At 38.0% G+C, this 12,926-nt stretch overlaps 1 protein-coding gene across 1 annotated transcript; it reads left to right on the top strand.

Annotated features, from left to right (window-relative positions):
- The first annotated feature begins 1,919 nt into the window (after window positions 1-1,919).
- On the top strand, window positions 1,920-2,603 carry Gm20842 (predicted gene, 20842). The gene has a single exon (XM_011251093.1). It carries the CDS (start codon window positions 1,920-1,922, stop codon window positions 2,601-2,603), a length of 684 nt encoding a protein of 227 aa, XP_011249395.1.
- Window positions 2,604-12,926: the final 10,323 nt, after the last annotated feature.

Here is a 12,926-nt window from a genome sequence, read left to right as displayed (position 1 = left end):
TAACCAAGGGAAAGGTTGGAACATGAAAAATAACCACCATGGATGTTGTCAAGTCAGAAACCGAAGACTTTCTCAGAACGAAAATAAAAACAAAAATGAAACAAAACAAAACACAAACCAAACAAATAAATAAAAATTCAACAACCAAACAATAAAAACCATGCAAGGGTGTAATTCTTTGGCAGAATATTACTCAGATCATCAGGCCTTTCAGTTGGGATTTCATTTATTATTTCTAGGAGGCCATATGAAAAGGTAAATTCGAGATGCTGAATGTTTCTGAGTGTAACTAGGGAAGGAACCAGCCTGAGAGGGGTTCTATGATGTAAGCTGAACTAGGGTGATGTCACAGAGCACTGGCTGGAGGTTGCGCATCTATTCCACTTGGAGGCGCTAGAATCCATTCAAGGTGAGTTCACTATCTTCACAGTGGTGTGTCAAAGCCAGGTCATTTTTTCCCACAGGCTTTTGGTGCCTGGTCTCTATCAGGAGATCTTGACGACTAGGATATTTTTCTATGGGTAAGTACATTTATGAAGTAATTGGGACCCTCATAGCTACAGAAAGCTAAAAATTTTCTCTCCTACAGTGAGTTACTGTACATTCTACTTTCCCCATGTTTATTAGCAAGGGAGATGAATGGTCTAGGTTAGTTTATCTCCTGAATTTATTATCCTTGCTAACCATATCTAGATCACAATTCCACTAAAATGCCAAAGCTCCTGTTTGTCCATGTGCATGTTAGAAGTTATTAGTTCTAAAAGGCTGATATTGCCTCGACTTTTTGAGTTGTTCTTGAGTTCAGTGATGCAATGGCTTAATCGAATAATTCTGAAGCTGGGTCATGAGAAACAATAAAGAAGGACAGTGGTGTGCTGTGTCCCTGGGAAGATATTTGTGAATGCAAGAACTTAGCTCAGAGCTTACACGTACAAGAGAATCATGGTGACCCCTCTGGCCTTTTTTTTTTTTTTCTCTTCTTCTTGATCATTGGGGGTAATTGTCATAGCACCACCTAAATTGACATAGAAATTCAAGGAGAGGATCCTCATCAGAGACAAATTTACTCAGGTCTGAAGAAATAAATGTTGATCTGAGTATGTTATTCTGAGCTCTAGAGAATTACTTGTTAATTACACTATTTTTATTTCCTTGTTTCCCTTGTTTCTTTGTTTCTTTGTTTGTTTGTTTGCTTGCTTGGTTAATTTTATTTGAGTTTCTGTATGTTTAGATTTGGCTGTCAGGAAACTGACTGTGTAGACCAGACTAGTCTTTCTCTCACTAAGGTCTGCCTCACTCTGCCTCTTGAGTACTATGATTAAAGTTATGGGTCACTACCACTTCCTATTAACTTCTCCATTTGATTGTTTGTTTTGTTATTTTTTGTTTGTATTTCTGTTTTGTTTGTTTTTCGTTTGATTTTCGTTTGTTTTCTTTTACTTGATGTTGTTGTTGTTGTTTTTGTTGTTGAGACAGGGTTCCTCTCTATAGCACTGACTGCCCTGGAACTCACTTTTTAGACCAGGCTGGTCTCTAATTTAGAAATCTGCCTGTCCTTGCCTTCTGAGTTCTGGGATTAAATGCGTGTACCACCATGGCTGACTTATTAACTTCTTATTTTTATAAAATTAATTTTAGGAGCTCAAAACTGTTTAGCATAATCTTCTTCACCTGCTCAGAAGTTCTCTTAGAGAAGAGTCTTGGTCCAGCATTCACTCCCAACCCATAACCATTGCCCATCAGGAATTCATATATATGATAGAGGCAACAGCATTGTGTCTGGTTTAAACGGGCAAGATCTTCAGTCCCAGGCAATGGGCAAGTATGATATTTGAAGGGAATGGAAGCCACAAGACAGTGTGATCTAGCACAACAGGTCTACAGCCAGGTAGAAGACAATACATCTGAAGAGTCTGAGCATGACATCACTCAAGAAGAAGAGTAGGAGGAAGCCTTCTTCCCAGGCCCTGGGGAATATTGTTGGCTGCAGAATTTCTCACGGGTGGAAGGAAGGTAATGAGCCTGTCACCCATTGGAAGGCCATCATTCTAGGTCAACTGCCAACAAACCCTTCTCTTTATTTGGTGAAGTATGACGGAATTGACAGTGTCTACGGACAGGAGCTCCACAGCGATGAGAGGATTTTAAATCTTAAGGTCTTGCCTCACAAAGTAGTTTTTCCTCAGGTGAGGGATGTCCACCTCGCAGGCGCACTGGTTGGCAGAGAGGTACAACACAAATTTGAGGGGAAAGATGGCTCTGAGGACAACTGGAGTGGGATGGTGCTAGCCCAGGTGCCATTCTTACAGGACTATTTTTACATTTCCTACAAGAAGGATCCGGTCCTCTACGTCTATCAGCTCCTGGATGACTACAAGGAAGGTAACCTCCACATCATTCCAGAGACCCCTCTGGCTGAGGCGAGATCAGGTGATGACAATGACTTCTTAATAGGTTCCTGGGTGCAGTACACCAGAGATGATGGATCCAAAAAGTTTGGAAAGGTTGTTTACAAAGTTCTAGCCAATCCTACTGTGTACTTTATCAAATTTCTCGGTGACCTCCATATCTATGTCTATACTCTGGTGTCAAATATCACTTAAATTGAAAAAAATCACAAAGTACAGAAATGTAAACTTATACGATTGAAAAAAAATGTTTGTTTTCCTGTGTTGGGTACCTATGGGTCTTTGACAACCTCAGTATCTTTGTCAATAAAATTTGTTTTGTTCTAAAAATTAATACGTGTGACATGACATGCTTTTAGTGAACACTTTGTTGGAAGAGATGGACTATGGTAGAAAGAACATCAAAGGAAGATGAAAGTTGCAACGCAGGCTGTGAACAGTGCATACATCTAATATCACACAGGCTAAAATGGACAGGACTTAGATTCTGTGGTCTGCATAGTGAGCAAGGAATTGGAGATATGACTTAGAGGAGCAGGGATGGCAGCAAAAAATGGATTTTTAGGAAGAAGCAGAGAAAGACAGGACATAGATAGAATCTCTGGTATGAAGTCTGAGGGAGAAACAACAAGTTGGGGAAAGAGTGATAGATAAAAGGAATGTGGCCTTGTTACACAAAGTGCAACCCAGAAAACTGATCCAAAGAGATTCAGAAATCAGACAAAATAAGGTTTCATTTGAATAATGAAACCAAATGAAACTTGTCTCTCATTTTAAGATTTATTATCTTTATTTATATGGGTGGGAGTAGGGCATGAGCTTGAGAGTATAGGTGACCACAGAGACATGAGTTGTCAGATCCCATGGAGCTGGCATTAAAGCTGATTGTTAACCATTGGATATGAATTCAAGAAAACAAATCCAGTTTTTTTGCGGTACAGTAGTGCTCTTGACAACATGGTCATCTATTCCCATTAAGATATCTTTTTAAGAAATCCAATATTAACATGCAGAAAAGAGACCAGGTAGAAGTTAAGAAAGATTAAATTGATGCTGACCTTTAAAAACAATAAAGGACACACAAAGGACTAGAGGACACTGAGGGACAAATGAATTCTAAGATGAAGTTCTCAAAATGTGAAGCAGGAGACCCAGGAAGAATAGAAATTTTCTGCAAGTAGTTAAAATTGGGCATATCCACATTAGGTTCTTTGGTTTCTTAACAAATAGCCAGCTGATCAGATCAAAGAGTAATTTAAAAGAGAAAAAAATAAACTGTGAGATAATATATGGTGGGGCGTGGATCCTGAGTTCTTTCCCTGTGCAATCTTTGCCTGGGATGAATCCTGTGATCTTTTGGAGGTCTCTGTTGAGTGCCCCAGATGACAATCAAAAAGCTCACCACTGGCCTGTTCCCCTGGCTCTCCTCCAAACATCTGACTCCCAACATACCTATGTACCATTTCAGCCTGTCTATTCCCTGGAAATTCCTGTCTCAAATTTATGTGTGACCTCCTTCTCATAAAACAGTGAAGGTGTACTCAATGCATATGTGCTGATCTCTTTTCTATGCCAGTTCTCATGGGTTTCAAACTCTATGAGGTTGCCCAATATGTTGGTCACTACTCCTGAGTAGCCCCTGTGCTTCATGGGGGTCTTAATGGGTCCCATATGCACTCTGAGTGTTTCTTTTGTTTGTTTGTTTGGTTGGTTTTATTGTTGTTGTAGGTTTTTTTGTTTGTTTTTGTTTTGTTTGTTTGTTTGTTTTTTGTTTGTTTGTTTTTGTATTGTTTTTTGTTTTTGTTTTTAGTCAGGCTTGTCATGGACTCAATCATTTGTGTTTTTTCTCTAGAATAAGTTTGAATGCCAAATGACTTGAAAATACTCTTTATTGTTGATTAATTTTGATATCTGGGAGAGTTTCTATGCTAGCTGGATGTCTTAATTAGGGTTTCAATGCTGTGAAAAACCACTATGACTAAGACAACTCATTAGAGACATTTCATTAGGGCTTTTCAACATTTCATTGCAGTTTCAGAGGTTCAGTCCACTATCATCAAGGAAGTGAACATGCAAGTGTCTGGGCATATGTAGTGGTGGAGAGGAAGCTTAGAGTCTTCTGCATGCAGGGATGTTGTCTTCCACACTGAGCAGAGCTTTAAAGCCTCACAGTGATATGCTTCCTCCAAAAAGGCCACACCCACACCTACAAGGCCACACCTCCTCATAGGCCAACTACATTCAGAGTGCCATACTGGTTTCATAGCAACTTGAAAAGATCTAGAGTCTTGCAAGAGGAGGAGCCTCAGTTGAGAAAATGCCTCATTAAGATCAAGCTTTTAGGAATTTTCTTAATTGGTGGGAGAGGACCCAGTTCATTGTGGGTGGGGACACCCTTGTGGTGGTAGTCTTGTGCTCCTTATGGAAGCAAGACTTAAGGAGCATGTCAATAAGCATCACCACTCCATGGACTATGCATGAGCTTCTGGCTCCAGGAACCTGTGTTGTTTCACTTTCTTTCCAAACTACTTTGATGATGAACAGCAATGTGGAATATAAGCTGAATAAAACTTTTGCTATGGAATTAGCTCTTTGGACATGGTATGTTCTTACAACAATAGAAACCTTAAGTAAGACAATTTCTTAGAGGAACAAAATATCTAATACTACCACTGTCACTTATCCTATAAGGACAAATAATGTGTAGATATTTTATTTTAATTTAAAGGTAAGATATTCTCATGTATATAATGACATGCAATTGTTCTAGTTTGCTTCTTTCTCACACTGAAGAATACTAACATCAAACATAACTTGGGAATATAAGGGTTATTAGCTTACATGTTACAGACTATTACCAAGGAAGGCAAAACAGGAACTTGAAGCATTACCAGGAAAGAGTGCTTATTGCTTGACCCTATCTTAGTCATTGTTCTATTGCTGTGAAGAGACATCATGGATAAAACAACTATTATGAAACAAAGCATTAACTGGGGGCTTGATTACACTTACAGAAGTTTAGTCAAACATCAAGTCAGTGACCGCAGCACTGGAGCAATAGAGAACTATTGATCCTTAGACAGAGACAGATATTCTGCCATTACATTGGTTTCTTGAAAACTCAAAGACCACCCTTATTGACACAACCACTTCCTCCAATGAAGCCACATCTTCTCTCATTCCTTCTAATCCTTAAACACACTGCCAATCCCTGGTGACTAAATATCCATATATATGAATCTATAGGGTATATTCTTATTCAAACCACCAAAAATCATGTGGCTTGATCGAATATTTTATTTTAAATACAGAGTAAAAGCTTTCCTTTTATAAATGACTACTGATGAGCTTACCCACAGTTGCCTACCCTCACACATCGACCATTAATGAAGAAAATGTCCCATAGACTTACCCAAAAACCAAGTGAATAGAGACAATTCTTCAATTGTTCTCTCTCCTAAGGTGACGCTAGATTGTCAAGTTGGAGATAAATAAAATCCCAGCACATTAAGGTTTATCCTGCTCCATAACCCACACAAACATTACTCATCACAATCTCCTCATTCTGCCTAGGTGTAGACCCACTTCCCTCCATGGCAGAAGTGAAGGGTAAGTACCTCCAACAGCAAGAATACTCAATAATAGGTGACAAGTAGTGAATATGCCTTATAGCCTCACAACACCTACATTCTAATTTGTGTTACACTTTCTGGGAGACACCCCAGTCTGTCCAACTTCCTGCCAACTCAGCTTTGACCAGAAAAATTCTCATCAAGAAATCCAATGACTTTTAATTGATTTCTTTCTCCTGAGGGAATGGAGTGTAACCCCTTCATGGATGTATTGGTGTCTGATTCATAAGAAATAAAACCCAGTACTATTAACAGCTAAATCACAGGTGCTATGACAAATAACAACTCACATGAGAAGCATCACATTTGGTTAAGCCTTTTCAGAAGTTTTATTGGAGTTTGATTTATATACTAAATAAATCCATTGATTTATTTATTTTTAAGTGTGTAATTTAATGATTCTAAACACATTTCACCACTGTCATTTTTCACTCATTTTCTGGTACTTCATATGATATTGAAATCTACTAAAATACAATAGTGAATTCAGAAGAAAGACCAGTGGTGTGGGTAGCAGCAAAGTTCTTGAGTCTCAAAGACAACAGATACCATGGCTGAATATTCCAACTACAACAACTAGGTAACATTGGTTCTACACTTAGCATGCCGTTTCTAGAAAAAAAAAATTAAAGAATTAAGCAATGTTTCCTCTGAACCTGACATGTTACTATCACAAATGAAAGAAGGATCCATGATCACATGAATATGAAAGGGGCATGAAGCAGCACAATTGTTCAAATTATTGGCAGCTAGTCAGCATTAACACAAGAAGGGACCAAAGACAATAAACAGCTTTGAAGACATGTCCAAATGACCGCGTTCATTTACAAGTTTCTTACCCATTCCTTGTATATCCATTGATTGATTAACTCATTGATTAAAGCCCTCAGGTTCCAATCACTTTTCAGAGTGCATATTGTACTACCTATGAACATTGTACTGTGGACCAAAGCCTTCATCTAAGACCCATGACTGACATTTCAAAACAATTTAACCACAGAATTCTTTATTTGAAACAAAGTGATAAGATCCATCTATCTCTTCAAGGATATCTCTGTTTTGTTCAAAAAGGAGAAAAATGCAATCCAAGTTCAGGATCTTGATCCCTTATCCATGCATCTTAAACCCATAGGGGCTAGCCAGAATGTAAGGTCAGAAGTCTAAACTTCACCTATACTACAACTAACTCTGAAGATATCTAGCAATCTCCAGTTCCTTTCTGGTACTTACCCACACCAAGTCTGCATTAAGGAATATGGTCTAGTGTTAGATAGTGCCAGCAGTTAATTGCAAAATCCCACTATGAGTTGAGTTGTATATATACTGAGACATCTGTAATATGGACACACATGCATATTCACAAATACTCACAGAAAGAGGCAAGAAGTAGAGGAGCTGAAACTTAGAAATCCTCAAGGAAGAGAATGAAAATCTTGTAAGGCACATAGGTAAGAGAAAAACTGTGTCTTTCTGCACAAAATCAGGACATTCTGTCTTCCATCACTGAATGGGAAGGCTCACTATCCCTTATCGCTATCTGATAAGGTTTAGAAAGTTGATGAAGGATGAATAGTAAGTTTTCATCAAAGGTATTGACTTTGAAGGTTATAGATTGTTCATGCTCTACTGGAAGCCAGATGTCTAAGAGTTTATGGGAAACACAAATGATTTGAATGGGTTGTAACAAAGGGGAGAAGACGAGATATGAAGTTGGAAGGAGGAGTTAGGTGGGAGTGGGCCAGGTTTTGTTCTGGGAGGAGTTACTAAAATAATTGGAAAGTAAATTCCATCAAAATATTTGTATGCAATTCTCAAGGTATTAAGGAAAGTAGTTCTTAATATACCATGTACTGAACACACACAGACCACTTATATTGCCATCTTCTAAATAAATTCTTATAGAGCAGTTTCATTACATTGAGGGCAAAAGTAATCCAGAGGTTATTTAAAATAAAGAGGAATCTAGGGAGATGGCCCAGTGGTAAAGCCAAGTGTTTGGTCAAACATTCACCTAAACACCAGTGCTTAGGAATTGGAGTGGCAGAGACAGAAGAATGACTGTGGCTTCCTGAATGTCAGCCTCACTCCTAGCTCAGCAAGAAACCCTGTCACAAGGGGAAAATTAGGGAGTGAAGTAGCAGAAAACAGTATACCCTTCACTATCCTCTGGACTTACCTGTATAATTCTGTATGCATACACACATCAATATGATAACTGTATAAAAGAGGTTACTTTGCATAAATTATAGGCAAAAGCAATGTTGTTTTAACCTAGAGACCTGAAGACTTTTATATATTAATGGTCCTGGAGAAACTCTCCATATATAGAGGATTGATATATCTTCTTCCTGTGTAAAGGAAACCTAAGTTAAGTGTGTGTGTCAGTGACTTTAAACACCTTTCTTCCTCTAGATTCCTATTTATGCCACAGAATGGTCTGTAAATAATGAAAAGATGAAAATAAGACTTTTTCAGGGTGTTGCCTTCTTTTAAAATCATATTTATATTTTACTAAATCGATGGAAAATCTTCAGCTCCAAGGAACAATGGATTCAATATTGTTGACTTCTGTATTATCCATTATGAATAGGAATTAATTATACATCAACATTTCCCACGATTTGAACTAAATCAGGAATAAGGGATATGTTTCCATAAAAATAAGTAATGCCAATATCGTTAATCAAGTAGAAATGTGTGTGTGTGTGTGTGTGTGTGTGTGTGTGTGTGTGTGTGTGTGTGGTGGGGTTAGGATGCCTTTGGATTATTTGAGAATGATTGCTGATCAGAAATATGTTATGCAAATAACCCTAACCTGAGAGAAATGAAAAGTAATGATATAAACTATACTACCAAGTGTCATGGCCACTTATTAGTTGATATCATTTTCTTTTTCATTCCTTTATTCGTTTGAATAATTGTGTGCCACAGATGATCACACGTTCAAATGTGTTAGTTTTCCGGGTGATGGGCTGTTTAGAATGAATTAGGAGTTGTTTTATTATTAAAGGAGATTTGTCACAGAGCCTTGAAATATCAAAAACCCATCAGACTCTCTCTATCTCTCTCTCTTTCTCTCTTTCTCTCTCTCTCTCTCTCTCTCTCTCTCTCCCTCTTTCATTACTCTCTGCCATCTCCATCATAAGTTGTTCGCTCTCAACTACTGCTCTACATGTTTTGCCTCTGTGTTGCCATGGTGTCTACCATGATATCCTGGACTTGCCCTCTGGAACTCTAAGACCACAATTAAATGTTTCCTCTTATAAGTTTGTTTGGTCATGATGTCTCTCACAGCATAGAACAGTAACCAAGACATACATACTCCTGTTTATTTTTTGAAACATTCTTGATTTCTTTCATTAAAGTTACCTTTTGTCCATTGAACAGTTTTAAGAATAATGTTAATGGGCCCAAATAAATAGTGCCAATAGGTGTGGCACTCTCAGGAAGTGTGAAATAGTTTCATGAGGTGTGACATTGGTGGAGTAGTTGGGACACTGATGGAGATGTGTCTTTGTTGAGTTGGTGTGATCTTGTTGGAAGAAATGTAACAATGTGGTGGTAGGCTTGGAGGTCTGCTGTCCTTAAGCAATCCCCAGTTTGACACAGTCTCCATCTGCTTCCTGTATATCAAGACCTAAAACTCATCTCCTTCTCCAGCACTTTGTCTGTCTGAAGGCTACCATGTTTCCAGCCATGACAATAATGGAGTAAACCTCTGAAAAGAAGTTACAAAGTGTTCAAGATTTACTATGATCCTGGTGACACTTCATGGCAATAAAACCCATACTAATACTCACATAAACACTCAAAAACACATTTGGTGTTTTGTGGGAACAGACTTTTCAGGCCCTCTGCCTACTGCCTGGAAGCTATTCATTTCCAAGCAGCTATCAGATGAAGTTATAGAACTCTCAGCTCCAAATGAACCATGCCTGCCTGGATCCTGACATATTCTTACCTTGATGATAATGGACTGAAATTCTGAACCTGTAAGCCAGCCCCAATTAAATGGTTTTCTAATAAAACATGCATTGATAAGTGTGTCTGTTTACAGCAATATAATCTTAACACACACATGTACATATACACCTAGATATACTGAGTCACAGACACACACACACATGGAAACATTCACACACACACACACACACACACACACACACAAACACATTCATTTACAGGGACTTTAGATTCAGCCAGTACCCATGCAATTTAATTGGGGTGTTGAATACATGTGTTTGTGGAACATGACTATTGCTCTTTCTTTTAGGAGTTATGTGGACAAAATCTGCACACTCACTTCATTCCTCTTCAACATCAGAAATCTCAATTTAAAGAAAGTGAGATAATGAGAAGTAGTTTTAGATACCTCTCTTTTTTTTTCCTGTGAGTAGCTTCCACTTCAAATCACCAAAGAAAAATAAACATAACAGGAAAGAAATTCATATTCAAATGCTCTTGACAAGCTCATAATACATTCTCCATAATGAATATAAACTTTTATTTAGAATTCCCAAGGAAATGAGACTTTTGAAAAATCCTTACTTTCAGATAGGCTTTGGTATTTCATTTCCCTGCAAAAGAACACCAATGTAAAAAGACAAAATGTAGATTGCTTTGTGCACAAGTTGAATCAGAAACATTTGATAATGTGCATACAGGGACTCACCACATTTTTACAAACATATATATATATTATATATATTGGGAGGGTGAAAGGAGACATCTGGAGAACAATAAGACCCTCATTAGCATTAAACATTCCTGAAGTCAAGTAATAACATCTAACAACATCAATAACAACAACAACAAAAACAACAACAAGAATAGATGTTCATTAGGAAGAATTTTTTAAAATAACCTTCCATTAGCCACATAAAGAGGGGGCATGATCCATCTGCAACACTTTATAGATACTTATTACAATTACCACTAAAATTTTTAAAATAATACGGATTTTTAAAAATGAAATTGAAGTAAAATAGATTTTTCAGCTGTTAAAAGGGGGAAAATGTGTTCTAGAACGAAATAAAGAGTGTAAGAACTAATTGATTTTTTAATAAAGAACATCCTTATAACTCATGTGTCAGTAAGTATCAGGATTATACTGCAGTTGATTTTCTCATTGTAGAATAATTTTAATGTGTTTGAATATTTCCAGTTGTAAGAATGGATCTCAGAATTTTCACAGGACAAGAAGAAGACACCAAGTAGTTCCTCACTTTTGTTTCAAAATTCTTAATTCCTTTTTTGCAGAGTCCCAGACATTCCAGGGAAGGGTTTGAAACATCCAACAACTTCTGAGACCATAACCTCAGAGAGAAGCTACCTTTCTCAGTAAATGGAACTAGGAAAGCTGAAAAGATCCATCAAATCGCTTTAGAACAAAAATGGCAGCTGGTTCACAGAACAAGGTATCATTTAGCAACTCAGCCAAGAAATAAGAGGATTTGAAATGATAATAACACAGAGTAATAAAAACCACTATGCAGTTGTAATTTAATCGTATATATATACTTTGGACAGAGAAAGCAATCAAATCTTGAGATCTCTCTGCTCAGCCCAATGAAACTCTGGGTCATGCTGCAGATGTTCCAAGTTCATGGCTCATCACAGATACTGGAAGTCTCTGGGAAACTAGAACTACATCACGTAAGTGCTGTGAGTCCAAAGACATGATTTCAGAAATTGTTCAAGTCCTCATCTTGCTTGAAAAAAAAAATCACATAGCACCAGAAGTAATAAGAAGTTCATGGTATCAATGTCAACAGGTAAGCACTACTAACAAATATCTGTTAAGCATTTGATTGTTACCAACTCAAATGAAAAGATGATTTTTAAATTTAAATGCAGTTACATTTTAATAATTTGTAGTAATTTTAAGTGTCCAGTGTGAAACTGTGGGTGTAGGGCAAGTTGGTGAAGTGAGAGAGAACATGGACGGCAGAAGGTTCTGTGCTCTGTGAAGGCTGACATGGGAGGAGTGAAGGATAATTACCATGCATACCTGATTGTGCTTCTGGCTGTGTAAATCCACTGAAACTACACGGATGGGGGTGAACTAGGGGAAGACAATGGTACCAGATTCTTTGTCTCTGGCATCCCATATTGGGCCTAAAAAACATAGACAGTCTAAAGTTTTAGAGCTTTATTTTAGACAGCAAGGAGAAAAAAAAGAGTAAAAAGATTGTTAGACTTGCTATGGCCAAAAGGAGAGATGGGGAAAGACATAGAAGGAAAGACAGAAAGCAAGTTAGAGAGTAAGAAAGTTGAACGCTTAGAGAAAGAGGTAAAAGTTTACAGAGAGTAAGGATTGTAAAAGTTAGAGAGAGAGAGAGAGAGAGAGAGAGAGAGAGAGAGAGAGAGAGAGAGAGAGAGAGAGAGAAAGAATGAGAGACTGATGTAGGGCCAAGTAGCCTCTCATATATTGGGCTTGTTATCTTGCTGTTGCTAGGTAACTAGAAGTTATCTAACCTGAAAATCAGAACCTTTGGTCATTTTGTATGTGACTGCTAGCCATTAGCCACTGCAGGGCGGGAGTGCTTGTGGGTATGGTAAATTCACCAGGAGCCAGGGTTTCAGAAATACGGAGGAAATGCCTTCCTTCCCATGTAGGTGAAAATTACGACCCATTAGGTTTCATCAGGTTTAAGGACTTCAGCATGACTGGAGACCAGGCACTTGGTACATAGCACAATGCCCCAAGCTCAATGATCAAATTTAACTCTAGCCTCCAGATTTTGTGGTTTCTCAGGCAGAACACCATCAGAGAGGATGTGAGTTTGAAACTCTGGAGACTCCCACCAGAAGAAATCAAGGCATGGAGGTGGGGTGGGGTAAAATGATCTTAGAAGAAATCTGTAAAACAGTGAAAGGACAATTG

This window comes from Mus musculus, chromosome Y (assembly GCF_000001635.26).
Source record: "Mus musculus strain C57BL/6J chromosome Y, GRCm38.p6 C57BL/6J".
Taxonomy (NCBI): domain Eukaryota; kingdom Metazoa; phylum Chordata; class Mammalia; order Rodentia; family Muridae; genus Mus; species Mus musculus.
This window is presented reverse-complemented; position numbering and strand designations above follow the sequence as displayed.

Bases quoted from the DNA above. Each gene is read 5' to 3' on its own strand.
- Gm20842 (XM_011251093.1), top strand. From the start codon at position 1,920: ATGACATCACTCAAGAAGAAGAGTAGGAGGAAGCCTTCTTCCCAGGCC.